General features: G+C 43.4%; 1 protein-coding gene across 7 annotated transcripts; it reads left to right on the top strand.

The window, feature by feature from the left end:
- The first annotated feature begins 965 nt into the window (after positions 1-965).
- LOC122019241 lies at positions 966-7,815 on the top strand. Of its 7 annotated transcripts, none has more exons than XR_006121978.1 (7): positions 966-1,060; positions 3,011-3,108; positions 3,245-3,451; positions 3,547-3,606; positions 3,778-3,838; positions 3,916-4,040; positions 7,036-7,815. XR_006121978.1 is itself a non-coding variant. In XM_042576732.1 (7 exons), exons 2-7 carry the CDS (start codon positions 3,037-3,039, stop codon positions 3,969-3,971), a joined length of 360 nt encoding a protein of 119 aa, XP_042432666.1. In that variant the 5' UTR covers positions 968-1,060; positions 3,011-3,036; the 3' UTR covers positions 3,972-7,409. The 7 variants fall into 7 exon arrangements, 5 of the variants coding, with proteins under 5 accessions (XP_042432661.1, XP_042432666.1, XP_042432663.1 ...); XR_006121977.1 differs by having other exon boundaries at positions 7,031-7,815; XM_042576732.1 differs by having other exon boundaries at positions 968-1,060; positions 3,245-3,307; positions 3,404-3,451; positions 3,916-7,409.
- Positions 7,816-15,359: the final 7,544 nt, after the last annotated feature.

Below are 15,359 nucleotides of genomic sequence, written 5' to 3'. Positions count from 1 at the left end.
GACTATTGTGTAAGGAACGATTTGTAGGATATGATGTGGATCTTTGATCTTTCGCTGTGTGCCCATGCCTGATATTGGTGTAGGCGTCTGTATTCATTCAATTTTTTTTGTTTTAGGTTTATTATATGTATTTAGAGTTTAAGATTTTAGAATTTAAAAGTTGGGTTATAATGAGTTTGGGCTAATAAGATTTACCCTCTAGGGTTTAGGTTTCTCTCTTAAGTTATAGTGTTCAAGATTAAAAATTTTAGATGCTTACGGAGTATATTATATGTATCTAGGGTTTAAAATTTTAGAATTTAAGGGTTGAATTATAATAAATTTAAGTTAATAAAATTTTTCATATAGGATTCAATTTTTCTCTTGCGTTATAGTGTTCATAATAAAAAAAATATTAGATGCTCACTAGGTATAGGTATAGTGCTCATGTTTAAGGAAATGATATAAAAAACAATGAATGTAGGCGTCTGGATTGAATACATGCGCTTAGATCAATGTGGTATGTGCCGTTTCGTCCATAGTAGATCACAATTATATATATAGTAAGAATTATTATCCTGTACACCTGTTCGATGAGCAACGTATGGACAATTCAAAGTGAATTCAAAAAGTGAATTCAAGTGTCTAGATCATTTTCGAGCGCCTTGAGTGAATTTCAATCATTTGGAGCGTCTGAGAATGGTTTGAACGTCAGGATTCACTCTAAGTCGTCCAGAGCCGCTTATAGAACGGGTGTACAGGAAAGCATTAGTTTAGTACTTCAGACTAAGATTACCTTGTCTGGATAGAACAGGGAGCGGGGAAACAATGAATCCTCTTCCAGCTCATACGTCATTGTGTGATTTGATTACCTAAGAACTAAACAGACAACCAGTGTTTCCTAGCTTCAATGAGACAGATGATCTCAAACACGCCCTTGACTCGACACGCGTCGTCCTGGTCTGACTCGTTGTCTTATCTCCTCATTTATTTATTTATATTAATTTAATTGCGATCCAGAGGTGGAAGAACTGACGAAGCAGCCTCCTCCTCGATCGCCGATCTCGATCGCTAGGCGGAGGTACGATGGCTCCTCTTCTCCGCATTCTTTCTTCTTACTTCTTGTTCGATTCGGCTAGCACGAGCTCGCGCGTGGCCTTCTTTCCTACTTGTTCATTGCGCAAGAGGAATTTCTAGTTCCTCTCTGTTTGATTAGATCATAATGTTTCTTCCACGAAATTTTCCAGACGAAGTCGATCTTAATGGATTGTCGGGTGTTTAATTGGATCCAGCGCAAAAGGTGTCTTTTTAATGGACTTGAATTTGAATTTGCTGTTTAAAGCGCTCCCATTGTGAATGCTGCTTGTTTCATGGTGGAGTGTAGTTTGGTTTTCCTAGTTGGGGAAAAAAACCAGATCGATCATCAGTTTTGGTGGATCTGTTCTTAGAAAACAGTAATTTTTACTGGGATAAATGATGGTTCTGGTGAGATAAAAGCTATCCTCATTTATGAGCCTTACTTTGATTCACTCTTATCTCTGGAAACTTGATGGTAGATTAAGTGTTGGCCAATGCTACCAGTGGAGTTGCACTCTGTGTATCCATTTCTGCTGTGCTTGTTTAATGAGGGAACTGGTAGGGTTTGAGTCGTAGAAATCGTTCACACTTTTTTAGGGTTTGATGAATGAAAGCTGAATTTCTGAAGCCAGATCCACCAATCTGATATAACCTGAATCTATACTTAATTTTTTGTTTCTAGTGTTGGGATAAGAAGTTTCTTCACTAGATGCGGTTGGCTGTTCCATACTTGTAGATCTAAATATTATGCTTTTGAAAGTGAAATCATCTCCACCGTGAGATGATGTGTTGAAATTTTCACCTCACTTGATATAATAACACAATCACACAAACATAACAATAGTTACTTAACTTGGTTCTATGTAAGTCTACCCCACGGATAGAATCCAAGATCATATAATGTTAAAGCAAAAAAGTATGATAAACAATGACAAATCCGTTGCCCATGATGTGTACATTACCCGTCCCAATCGTATCTAGATTAATCTATCAGCCATCCATTGGGAGAACAATGAAAACTTCATATTTAACGATTCCCTAGACACCAAAAGTTCTCCCTTAGAAGAAGTTTTTTTCTCTACAAACAATATGGTCTTCCACAATCATTCAAACACACCCCAAAGATGGCTTCTAGCGTTCAGAAGCCTCACTTAGAAACATGGACTTTCATTCTCTTCTTCTCACATCTTACTCCCTTGAATGTGTATTTTCAATACTTTATCAACTCAAAATAAAATAGCATAGGTGCTACCTAGGACCAAATACATTTTAGTTTCTATTCCGTTTTTTTTAATAAAAAATTAGGATTTGTCTTTTGTGATTGTGAAAAACAAATGTTACTAATTTGTATTGCAAAGCGTAACAAATTCTCAATTTCTTTAATTTCTAAAGTTGAAGACTGCTTGAATCAGAATAAAGCAAAAACTAAGCATATGAATAAGTATATTTAACAGAATTCATATACGAGTATACACTTGGGTTAACCTGTGTTAAACATTTGCATAAAAACGGCCATTTTGAATTTTTTATAAACCTGAAAAGGTTAAACAATTCAATTACAAACTCATCTTCTAAATGTTAGATATGTAGATCATCTCTAAATTACATACTGCTCTGTTGAAATTATACCAGTTTCTGACCACAACCTTGAGCATTTGGAAGGCTGGAGCTGGGTAGATGGCTTGAGATGTCTTTTGTAAAAAAAAATGAGAAAAGTTACAAGCCGATTCCAGAAACTATCTTAGCACAACAGTACTTCTCGTGGCTCCCAATTTTTCCAGGGTTTGCATTTGCTTTTAGTTACTTTTATGAGGCCTTATTTACTGCCAAATTTATTCTCTTGGCATATGGCTCTAACTACTATCTTGATCTAACCAATTTCTGAACATGATGTATTTGTTTGATGTAATCCTGCAGTCTCAGTTAATTTATTATACCCGTCTCTCTGTTGCAGTTTCTTCAAGTTCATTCAGCCCCACCATGTCGAACATGGATGCCAATGAACATGAGAATCAAAATGAGGAAAATGGCATGCCATCAGCCCAACAGGAGGTGAGATTACAACTTTCTTTCTGTTGAATAATAGATAATTGATATAGTTAATTGAGATAGACATGCATAGCTTTTCAATAATATATCAACAAAGATGTTTAATCTTTTTGTGGTATGTATGGCTTCTATATTGTAGGAAGAAGCAATCAAGAAGAAATATGGAAGAATGGTACCCAAAAAACCACCACTGATATCCAAGGCAAGTCTTGAAGTGGAAGTTTCACTTCAGTTCTATAGACAGTTTATTTTCCTTGAATATTCATTCCACAACCAACACTATCGAATTCTTATGCAGGATCATGAACGTGCATACTTTGATTCTGCAGATTGGGCTTTAGGGAAGGTATCAACATAGCATCAAATATTCATGTCACTATCTTAAAACTGAGAATTGATATATAGCCTTCTATATTTTTTTTGCATGGTTTATTACTACAGCAAGATGGGCATGCTCAGAAACCGAAGGGACCTCTTGAAGCACTTCGTCCAAAGCTGCAGGTACCTGTCGATAGTATAGGACATGATATTTTGTTGTTAGAATGTCATTCTTGTATGGCATTTTCATCATGAAAACTAATCTGTCTATCTATAACATTAACCGTATCTTCATACCTAATTGTTGTATCGTTTGGGGTACTAATCGACTCTGCATCTGTTCATTTTCATTAGCCCACACCTCAGCAGCAAGTTCGTTCACGCCGCTCAGTGTATGCATCTGCTGACAATGAAGGTGCACATTGTTGTTTGCTTTGGACATTTCATAGTTGTTTTCAAGTGTTGCTAACCCCATTCTTATTCAACCTGTAGATGGGGGAAATGGTGCTTCTGAGGAAATGAACGACAATAACAACTATGATCAGTAATGGCATCATCAGCAGTTTTAGTTCTTTTATAAACCATTCAGAGTTATTTATTAGATCTAGATCCCATGAGTAAGAATGCCTTTTCATTGGATTTTTGCTTTCAATGAAAGTAAGATTTATCCAACTTTGTTTCTTAAGCATACCGTGATGTAGGAACGATAGGCTAAAGTGCCAATGCCCACAAACCATGTTCTAGTTTTCGAGATAATATTCTCACATTGATCTTTCGCAATTCTTTTCATAGTTATCTTATACACAACCCATCGGAGTTGTTGGAAGACTGCAATGTGAATCACAACTAACTGGGCTGAACTTGATATCTACCTTGCAAATTGTTACGGGTTATGACAAGCGGATTTAGGAGGTGATAAGGATATCAAAATTAAGATGAAGTGATGATTAAGGTTGAGGTAGGGTGAATGTTTATTAACTAGTTCTGATTGATTGCCCTACATTAAAGTCCTGAGAGCGTGTCCGAGCAATTCTTTGAGCAGAATGCTCAGATAGGGGTCATAAATCCAATCCAACATAAGGGTGCCTGTGTGCGCTCGATCGGGCACAGTCCGATCGAGCTTAAAGGTACTCAACCTTGTAAAGTCATTAATGTACGATTAATCGAATGAGTATAAGTGCGCGCTCGATCGGGCAAAGCCAGATCGAGTTTAAAGGTACTTAGCCTTGTAAAGCTTAGCATACGATCGGTTGAACGAAGACCGAATGAACATAAGGGTGCTTGTGTGCGATTGATCGGACAAAATTCGATCAAGCTTAAAGGTGCTCAGCCTTACAAAACTTCTAACATTCGATCGGCTGAACGAACATAAGGGTGCTTGTGTGCACTCGACCGGACAAAGCCTGATCGAGCTTAAAGGTGCTCAGCCTTACAAAGCTTCTAGTATATGATTGATCGGGATATATTCTTAACAGAAGGTATGTTCAATATGCGATCGACTTAACGACCAGTCGGGATATATTCTTAACAGAAGGTATGCTCAATATGCGATCGACTTAACAACCGGCTAGGATATATTCAACATAAGGTATTTTTAATGTGCGACCGGCTTAATGATCGGTCGGGATATATTTTTAACAGAAGGTATGCTCAATATGCGATCGGTTTAACGACTAACCAAGATATATTCAACAGAAGGTATTCTTAATGTGCGATCGGCTTAACGATCGATCGGGATATATTCAACAGAAGGTATTCTTAATGAACGACCGACTTAACGACCGACCAAGATATATATTCAACAGAAGGTATTCTTAATGTACGACCAGCTTAATGACTGACCAGGATAAGTTCAATAGAGGGTATTCACAATATACGATCGACTTAATGATCAATTGAAATATATTTAGCAGACAAGTAGTCGACAATCTAATGACAGCCTACCAAACTTGTCGGGAAATATTCTCTCGAAGATTCTTCGTTAATCAATTATAGTGATACACTCCTTTGCATATGTCATCAGGGGTGCAAGTCATAAACGACAAAGAAGGTACTTCTGGGGTAGAAAAGTGATTTCTCGGAGATTATTGCACGAAGTCTAGGTTGTACTTCTCTCATTTTTTAACAAACTCTAACAAATCGGGGACTAGCTCATGATGGCGGAGGTTATGTAAGGTGGTATAAAAAGAGGAATTCTCTCCGTTAGAAAGGGACGTAAACAGAAGCACTTGCATCTGAAACCCTACTTCCCTGCATTTTCTGTTAATGTTCTTCTTCCACTTTCGAAGAGAGGAGACTGACTTGAGCGTCGGAGAGCCTAGCCAGGATTCCCACCCCAGACTTAGGTTACTAATGCTTTGTTGGCTCGTCTCTCTATGTGTAGGATCGTTGATGAGTTCTCTTCAGATCTCGAGAAATTTCTTGTTCGTTGAACCATCACATACAGGAACCAACGTGTTGTCTCATCGCCTTCAGACATGATCAAATTTGATGCCGTCTGTGGGAACTCTTTGCCTGAATTTGAAGCTTTGCAATGGAAGAAGCTGGAAAACTTAATACCATAACCTTAACGCAAGAAGATCTAGAGTTGCTCATCAACGCCAATGCGCAGAAACTACTCCAACAACAATAGCAAGCCAACATTGATGATATGTTGTCACCTCTAAATCTGGAAGCATCAACGACCGCTCATCAAAGAGAAAGAGGGTTACAGGAGGAGGATTTTGCTCGCTTGCCTCTTGTGCCTCTCTCACCAACTCGACGCCCCGAGTTCTTTTTTGTACACTATTAGAACAGTTGGGCCAAGGAATAATACCTTAGGAGCCTTTTGAAGAGGTACTTGTGCGAGAGGGGTATAGACGAAAAGTGGTGGTCCGTGATAGTTCCCCTGAGCGAGTAGCTACTCTATTTTCTCAGAGGGTGTTGGATGATCCATTGGTCAAACGTTATCAACACCTGAATATAGGAGAATATTCAGGAACTACCGATCCAGAGGATCATCTCCTCAAATTTGAGCACGCCGCCTTATTTCAACAATTAACGGACGGTGTGAAATGTCGGATGTTCCTCACCACATTTGGCGGAGTAGCCTAACGATGGTTCAAGTAGTTGCCAGATAATTCTATCCGTCGCTTCAAAGATTTTCGTAAGGTATTCCTCCATCACTTTTTTAGTAACCAAAGGTATTAGAAAATCTCCTGGAGTCTCTTCTCATTTAAACAGGGGCCCAAGGAGTCCATTAGAGCCTACATCAAGAGGTTCAATCAGGTGGCCATGGATGCTCCCACGACCACCACGAAAATTCTGACAAATGCTTTCTCTCAAAGACTTAATGATAATAATTTCTTTAAGGATTTGGTTAGAAAACCTTCAGCCAACTTTGATTTATTGATTGAACGAGTAACTGAATTCATTAATGTGGAAGAAGTCTGATGATGTGTCAAATGAGTTTTGTATTTTGATTCAAATTGATTGGTTTTAGGGTTTATTTTATTAGAGTAATTGATTTTGGAGTTAGATTTTGTTATTCAAGATATATCTTGAGCTTATTCAATTAGTTACTTTTTATTCATGATTTGTGCTTCATATATTTTAATATTGGTTGTAGTGAAGATTTTGACTCATTAATCACACTTGGATGCACTCAAGCTAGTTAGCTTGGACATGGATTCGACCCGCGTCAATGTATTGCTGAACTTAGTGGATCGAATTAGTTGATGTTGTACCCGAACAGAACCAAGCCACTGAACCAAACCAAACAGTGAACTCGACCCGGAGCTAAGTTCAAGAACGAAGCTACGGCACGATGAGCAGTGGCTTGCGCTCTTGTTCACCGTGCCACTTCTTCCTCCTCACGGTCACAAGCTCCATTCACATTCCAGATCCCAAATCGCAGTTTCATCTTAATCAGTGAATTCAAACTTAACCAGCAATCAGCGAACGAAGGATGGACTGCGAACAGAGGGTGTTCCCCAGATTCGCAATTTTCCTCATGATCAAAATTGCCACAGATTCAAGGGTGTTCCCCAGATCTGTGGTTCCAGTCATTTACAGATGTGAGGAGTTCTCCTGAAGCTTCTGTATCCGTTCCATCTTCATATTCATTTGCAGCTTGGGAATCAGTCTGATCAGTCGATTTAAGCCTCGCGATTCCACTATCTTTCCCTGTTCTTTGCGCAACGAGATCACGAGCTTGAAGGGCGTTCCCAGGAGCTTGGCGCATCTTGTCAACTGGCTGGAAAGATTGATTTGATCTGTTGAGAGCTTGAAGGGTGTTTCCAGCAGTTCCTTTGTAGATCGATAGAGAGAAGGGACTGGATCCATGATTTGAGTTGTGAATGTTTACTTTCATCTAGATTAAATATTAATTTTACAGAATTTGAATTGAATTCAGTTTTCTTTGAAGCAAATCGCAACCCATTTTTAATTTGGCATGACTAATAATTGAAGTTAGGAGTTTTGTTTCTTGACTTCAGATTAAACTTACAAATCAGAGTTTCATAGTTGATATTGTAATAGAATTCCCAAATGGTAGCTAGATCAGTTCTTACAATCAAGCTTATTTGCTCTGGTTAATGATTTAGTTTTCTATAAACCAAGATGAATGATAGAGTTGAATTCTTTTTAGGTTGGATTAGTTGATCTGGTCAGGTTTCTTTGTTAGTTAGTTTAATGGTTTCATTAGTTAGTTTAGAGGTTAATTAGTTCTTAGTAACACTTAGTCCGAACCTAGTTTAGAGTTAGTTAAGTGATAGATGAGATTTAGTTTCTGAATTCCACAACTGATTTCTGATTAAAGGTTTTTGCATATTGTAATTTTGGATAGCTTTAGTTTGTTTTATGTGGTTAGCTTAGGTTTATTTCCTTTAGTTCAAGTTGTTTTGTTTAGCTGTTTGAATAACTAGGAGCAACATCTAGCATTCCTTAGGATTTATTTCATTGTTTTAGTGGGAGATTGTTACTTTTTCTATTCTTAGTTTAGAATTTCGTAAATTTCCATGGTTAATTATAAAACTCAAAAAGAGTTTTAGAATCTAATTCAATCACATATCTACTTGTTATCCTTGAGAAAAAAAAATGACTTGGGACTCCTTACTACACGTGTTATCTTAGTATATTTGGGTTCCTATTTTTAATATTTTGAAGCGCCTAGTGACATGAAAAAATGATGATACCAAAGCCCAAGCTGCTCGGAAGGAAGTTATCACACTTGCTCCTGCCCCTGAGTGCCTTGTAGCACCTACTCGTCCGCCTAAAGGACCTCATGTGGGTCCTCAATATCGTCATCCATAACCATGGCCTCAAACTGTATAACATGTGGGGATTCCTCGTGAGGCCCTACAAAAGTGGTGCACCTATCATCAAACAACTACTCATAGTACGGAGGAGTATTATGTAAGGAATCGGTGGTCGGCTTGAAGGGAGTTGGATAGACAGTACCCCAAATCGATTGCTTCCTACACTATGTTAGCTTGCGCAACGGAATAATACAAATAAAACAAACAAGCTAAAGACCAAAGGAAAGAACAAGAAAGCAAACCGCTAACACGTTTGTTTACGCGGTTCGAAGATAACTTGCTCCTACTCCACGGTGTGTTCGTAAGGTGGACGATCCCGATCCGTCGGTGGATTAATCCCCGGTAAACTCCGGCTAGCTCAAACCTCCTTGTGGGTGGAGAAATCTCACCACAAACTCACCAAGACCTCTTGGACACAAGGGAAACCTTTGAGCACTAGTAGACTAATAATTATACTTTAACCAAGTCCAATTTCGTCAGGGATAACCAAACTTCCAAGCCTTGGTTATATAGGCCGCGGGTTGGAAACCCCGCCTACCAGTCGACTGCCAAAACATGCAGTCGACTGCCCTCTGTAGAAATTCGACCGTTACATCCCAACGACTCGATACCAGTCGACTGCTAAAACTAGCAGTCGACTGCTCCACACTGACTGAGCGAATAGAAGCATTCTGTTCGCTCCCAGTCGACTGCACCAGTCGACTGATGAAACATGCAGTTGACTGGTACCGAGTACATTCTCTCACAGCACTCGGACCCTCACCCTTACGACTCATTTGACGCTTCCTTCACAGCCTTGACCTTTTGCCTTCAAGCCTACTTCCTTTTTGGCTCTCGTCCCTCGGATGCATACAAGCCCGCGGCTCGTCCCCAATGTCATCCTTCGTGTATGGCTCAAAGTCGCTTCCCTCGACCCTTGTCCTTGCTGCCTTGTCCACGGTCTCTCGGATGCTCCATCCTTCACCGGACCCGAAGTCATCAACCTGAGTCACATGTGTATCCTGTAGTCCTACACAACTCAAGTACACATATCAAATACAAGGGTGAACCTAATTTAAACCCTTTGCCCAAACACCAAAACACATGGTCCCGCGGACCATTGGGATTGCTCCAACAATCTCCCCCTTTTTGATGTTTGACAATACGTTTAAGTTAGGGAAAATAAATAGTAAATAAACATGCTAAAAACAATGGACTTACGATGCCAAGGCTACACACTTGGACTTACACTGCCAAATGGACTTACGTTGCCAAGGCTACACACTTGGACTTACAACGCCGAATCAATGCACCATGCATTGGAACATATCCCAAAGCTCCTATGCTCCCCATTGAGCTAGGATTTTCTCACAAGGCTTTTTAAGAACCTATCCCAAGGCTTCCCCTACGCAAAGGCATTTTCAGGTTTTCCCAACTAAACCTTACTTCTCCCCCTTTGCCTAACATCCAAAAAGTTTTCCAACAATATCCCAATTGTTGAAAACTTATCATCCAACTGACCCTAAACTTGTGTATTCATCCCCCATGGATCTCATACACATATATGAGCTGACTTGGTCAAAACCAATGCTGAAAATAATTTCAGACTGGTATCAGTCGATTGACCCAGTCGACTGGCCTCATTGAAACAACACACAGAATCATTCTGTGCTCGATTTTCACTGTTACCAGTCGGCTGGTAACTGTACCAGTCGACTGACACCCCTTTTTAGCCCTTTTCAGCACTTTTAATCCAATTTAAAACATGCACCAATAATTCCACAGACATTCAAAAATTCTCAAATTTTATGGAGAGGTATGTTTTACCCATGTCTACTTGGGAAAAATACATTAAAAAATGTATCTTTCACCAATCCCAAGATTGACACAAAACCCAAAACTTGCTAAATGGTTCAATTGAACTGATCTGGTGATGACTCGGCAGGGCCCACCTCCAAGGAAGTTCAGCGCTTCGGTGGTCGCCAAGTCAAGGGGTGGTCAATTAAGAGATTAGCCGATCAGAAGGCCCCTCATCCTCGACCGGCTAGAAGAGTTTGAAGAAGGTTGGCCGAGCCTACAACACAACGAGGCAAGGGGCACTCAAGTCGATCGGCCTGGACATAGGCGTATGAGGTTAAAGAAGTGGCCGGTCGGACCGATCCAGGAGAGTCCAGTCAGACTAACAGCTGGCAAATAATGCGTGGGATACGTGCCAACATCCTTTTGGGAGTTGGTTCCACCGACTGACAGCATGGATGGACAGAAGATCGTACGGAAGAAGATTCCGCCGCCTCGGCAGAGATGTGTTTGCCCCGTTATGGTAAGATGTCAAGGATCTTTTCTCGAGGTTAGCTTTTGGGGAAAATTTGGGGATGCGCATCCGCCCGGGAAGCGTGTAGTGTACCCGTCGAAGCTCTATATAAGTAGGGGAGCAGCTATCCGCGAAGGTACGTGCATACGTCTTCAAAAACCATCGTTCATTGTTTCATCTTGGCTTTCTTTGTTTTCCTCGCTTGCCGGTGTGTGACTTGAGCGTCGGAGGGCCGTCGATGGGAGCTCCCTCCCGGCTTGGCACTAACGACTTGTGGTTGTAGGAGTAGGGGAGCACCCGCGAAGACGAAGAGCCACCTCAGCGTTGCTTCTCGGTTGCCATCTACTCAGCTTCAGGGCAGGGTCAAATTGACGTCGTCTGTGGGAACCTCAACCTGAACCCAGAAGCAGAAGATGGAGGACGTTGGAAGTTCAACGACCGTAACGCTGACGACAGAAGAATTGGAGAAGCTAATCCAGGCTGGGGTGGTGAGGGCAATGGAGCAACAACAGCGAATGTTGGCCGAACGACCGACATAGGAGCCAGCCGTCTCAGGATCCTGCCAACCTGGGGATCAGGGTCGCGGGATGGAACTCGCATCCGATCCGGACATTTGTAAAAAATCGGATACGCACGGACCAACACCCAATGCGCCAATCCCCTTTCACCGAGCATTGTTCCGGACACCCTCGGAGGAAGGAGGCCGAGCTCGCCGAGACCGGGGCTCCTCGTCAGACGAGGCGCCCGAAAGGGATGCCAGAAAGGGAAAAGCGTCGCGAGACGATGACTCGCCTGAAAGGATCAATGATCAATTCTCAAAAAGAATTATAGAGGATCCCCTACCCCGACATTACACTCCATTGGCGATCGGAGAGTACAATGGAAGCACCGATCCTGACGATCACTTGGCCAAGTTCGACAATGCGGCTACACTGCACCAATACATCGATGGGGTTAAGTGCAGGGTCTTCTTGACAACCCTATCGGGGTCGGCGTAGCGGTGGTTCACACGGCTGCCGAGCGGGTCCATCCGCAGCTTCAAGGATTTCAGGGCGGCCTTCCTGCACCATTTTGCGAGCAGCCGCCGACATCAGAAGACAAGTGTTAACTTGTTTTCGCTGAAGCAAGGTCCACGAGAAACGCTCAGGACCTATATCCAGCGCTTTAACCAAGTAGCGATGGATATACCCACAATCTCTTCGGACGTGCTGGTAAACGCTTTGACCCAAGGACTCGTAGAAGGTGAGTTCTTTCGGTCACTCATCCGCAGGCCACCACGAGATTTCGCCCATCTACAGAAGAAGGCCACGGAGTATATCAACGTGGACGAAGCACAGGCGGCCCGCAGAAAAGAAGCACCCGTCGAGCCCCACGCGCCATCCGAACGGAGAGTACTCAGCAGCCATCAGCCCCCACGAGGGCCCCGGGCCACAGGAGCGCCATAGTACCCCGAGCCAAGGACGCATGTAGTGAATTTGGAGGCCAGTCAGCCGAAGAAGAGCAAAAAATGGATGCCGATGTTCTGCAAGTTCCATCAGTCAGGAACACAACACATGTGAATGTCGTTGCGACCCCATTGTTCACCAACCCAAGCCAAAGGAATACCGGCACCGGTCACTCACCCCGGATCGACATCCCGAACGCAAAATCGAACAGAGAACCGATGGTCAGAGGACGCGCGAACGGCAGGAACATCATCCGCGGGATCGGAGCCTCACTCGAGTTTTCACCGAGCGGAATAGACATTCTATGCGAGAAGAAGAAAACAGAAAAAATGCCTCCCGCGGAGAAATTAGAATGGTCTCAGGCGGCTCGACTGGAGGAGACTCCAACCGAGCCCGAAAGAGTCATGCTCGACAGTTATCTATCCACGCGGTGGGGTGCAGCAAGGAAAAGGCAGAAGGGCCAGAGATCAGTTTCGTCCCCAAGGACTTGAAGGGAGTAGAGGTCCCTCATGATGATGCGCTGATCATCAAGGCGGTGATCGCCAACTACACCGTCCGCCGGACTTTTGTCGACACGGGAAGTTCGGTAAATATTATTTTTAAACAAACATTTGATTTATTGCAAATTGATCGAGCCGAGCTCCTGCCCATGGCAACTCCGCTATACGGCTTCACCGGCAACGAAGTCTTGCCGATCAGGCAAGCATGGCTAGCCATCTCGCTCGAAGAAGAGCCACTGGTTAGGACGCGCACCACGAATTTCATTGTGGTGGATACGCTCTCAGCGTACAACGTAATATTGGGCCGGCCGGCCCGAAACTCGTTGAGGGCCGTAGTATCTATCTATTACCAAAAGATCAAATTTCCTGTGGGGAACTTGGCGGGAGAGGTCTGAGGCGACCAGGTGGCGGCTCGTTGTTGTTATGTTGAAATGGTCAAGTCGGAAGCCAAAGTGGCCAGGAAATGCCCCCGGTTGGAGGTGAACGCCATTAGAGAAAAACCTCCCACGTTGATGTACGACAACAAGGAGGAGGTACAAATACACCTGAGCCGGCTGGAGGCTACTACTTTCGTAGCATCCGATCTGCCGGACCAGCAAAAGGAGGAGCTGGTCGCCTGCCTTCGAAGGAACCATGACGTATTCGCTTAGTCGACTCACGAATTGCCCGGAGTCGACCCAAGCGTGGCCTAGCATGAACTGCACGTCCGGCCAGATGCTCGACCAGTCAAGCAAAGGAAGCGCGACTTTAGCGCCGAGCAAGATTTGATCATCCAGGCAGAAGTTGACAAACTGCTGGAGGCTGGACACATCAGGAAGATTCAATTTCTAACTTGGCTCGCCAACGTGGTACTGGTCACCAAACCAGGTAATAAATAGCGAGTGTGCATTGATTTCAGGGATTTGAACAAGGCATGCCTCAAGGACTCCTACCAATTACCATGGATCGACCAGATGGTGGACTCGACAGCCGGATACGAGCTGATTTGCATGCTCGACGCCTATCAAGGCTATCATCAGGTGCCTGTAGTGCGCGAAAACCAAGAGAAAGTCAAGTTCGTCACTATTGACGGGACGTTCTGCTATAAGGTCATGCCGTTTGGGTTAAAGAACGCCGGCGCCACCTACCAGTGGATGATGAACAAAGTGTTCCGGAAATAGATCGGGCGGAATTTGGAGGTATATGTCGACGACATCCTCATTAAGTCTCTCCGATCTATCGACCTATGTGCAGATGTAGAAGAAACTTGTCAGACACTGAGAAATTAGGGGATCAAGTTCAACCCGACCAAGTGTCTGTTCGGCACTAAAGGCGGACGTTTTCTAGGCTACATCGTCACCGAACGAGGGATTGAGGCGAACCCCGACAAAATAAAGGCGCTCCAAGACATGCCACCGCCTCGCAATCTAAAAGAGGTGCAAAGGCTAACCGGAAGAATCACGACTTTGTCAAGGTTCATCTCCAAGTTATCCGACCGGAGCCTGCCGTTCTTCAAGATTCTGCGGCGAGCAACCAAGTTCCAATGGGATGACGAGTGCGACCAGGCCTTCGAAGAGCTCAAGCAATATCTCAGCTCCCTGCCCATCTTGGCCAAGCCGATCGTGGGGGAGCCACTTTGAATTTATCTATCATCTACCGAGTATGCGATTGGATCAGCATTAGTCAGGCAAGAGGGGGGAATACAACAACCAGTGTAGTTTTTGAGCCACATATTGAAAGATGTCGAGTCTCGCTACACCAGTCTCGAAAAGCTCGCTTATGCATTAGTTTTCGCCGCCCGAAGGCTCCGTCCCTATTTCCTAGCCCACTCCATAATCGTGATGACTAACAGCGCCCTAGGTCGAGTATTACTCAACCCCGAGGCATCCAGTCGGCTAATCAAGTGAACCACTGAGCTCAGTGAGTTTGACATCCAATACCAATCCCGCTCGGCCATAAAAGCACAAGAATTGGCAGACTTCTTCACGGAAGTGCAAAATTCGAAGCCGGAATCCTCATGGAAGGTATACGTGGATGGGTCGTCCGCTCGACAGGGAAGCGGAATTGACATCTTACTCATATCTCCGAAAGAAGACCGAATGCAGTTATCCATTCGGTTGGATTACCGAGCCACCAACAACGAAGCTGAGTACGAAGCGCTCATAGTCGGCCTACAAGCTGCTTGGCATGTCGGTGCCACCAAGGTACTTCTACACTCGGACTCACAGTTGGCAGCCCAGCAACTGAACGGAACGTTCAAGATTAATAGCGCGCGACTTAGGTTATATGCGGAGGCCTTCGAGAAGCTCAAGGCGAACTTTCAAGAAGTTGTCATACACAAGATTCCCCGATTGGAGAACCAAACAGTAGATGAACTGACAAAGCTGGCTAGTGCAATGACTCCGATCGTCACTAGTTGCCCAAT

The sequence above is a fragment of the Zingiber officinale genome, chromosome 9A (assembly GCF_018446385.1).
Source record: "Zingiber officinale cultivar Zhangliang chromosome 9A, Zo_v1.1, whole genome shotgun sequence".
Classification (NCBI taxonomy): domain Eukaryota; kingdom Viridiplantae; phylum Streptophyta; class Magnoliopsida; order Zingiberales; family Zingiberaceae; genus Zingiber; species Zingiber officinale.
The sequence above is the reverse complement of the archived record's forward strand: the minus strand, read 5'-3'. Positions and strand labels throughout refer to the sequence as shown.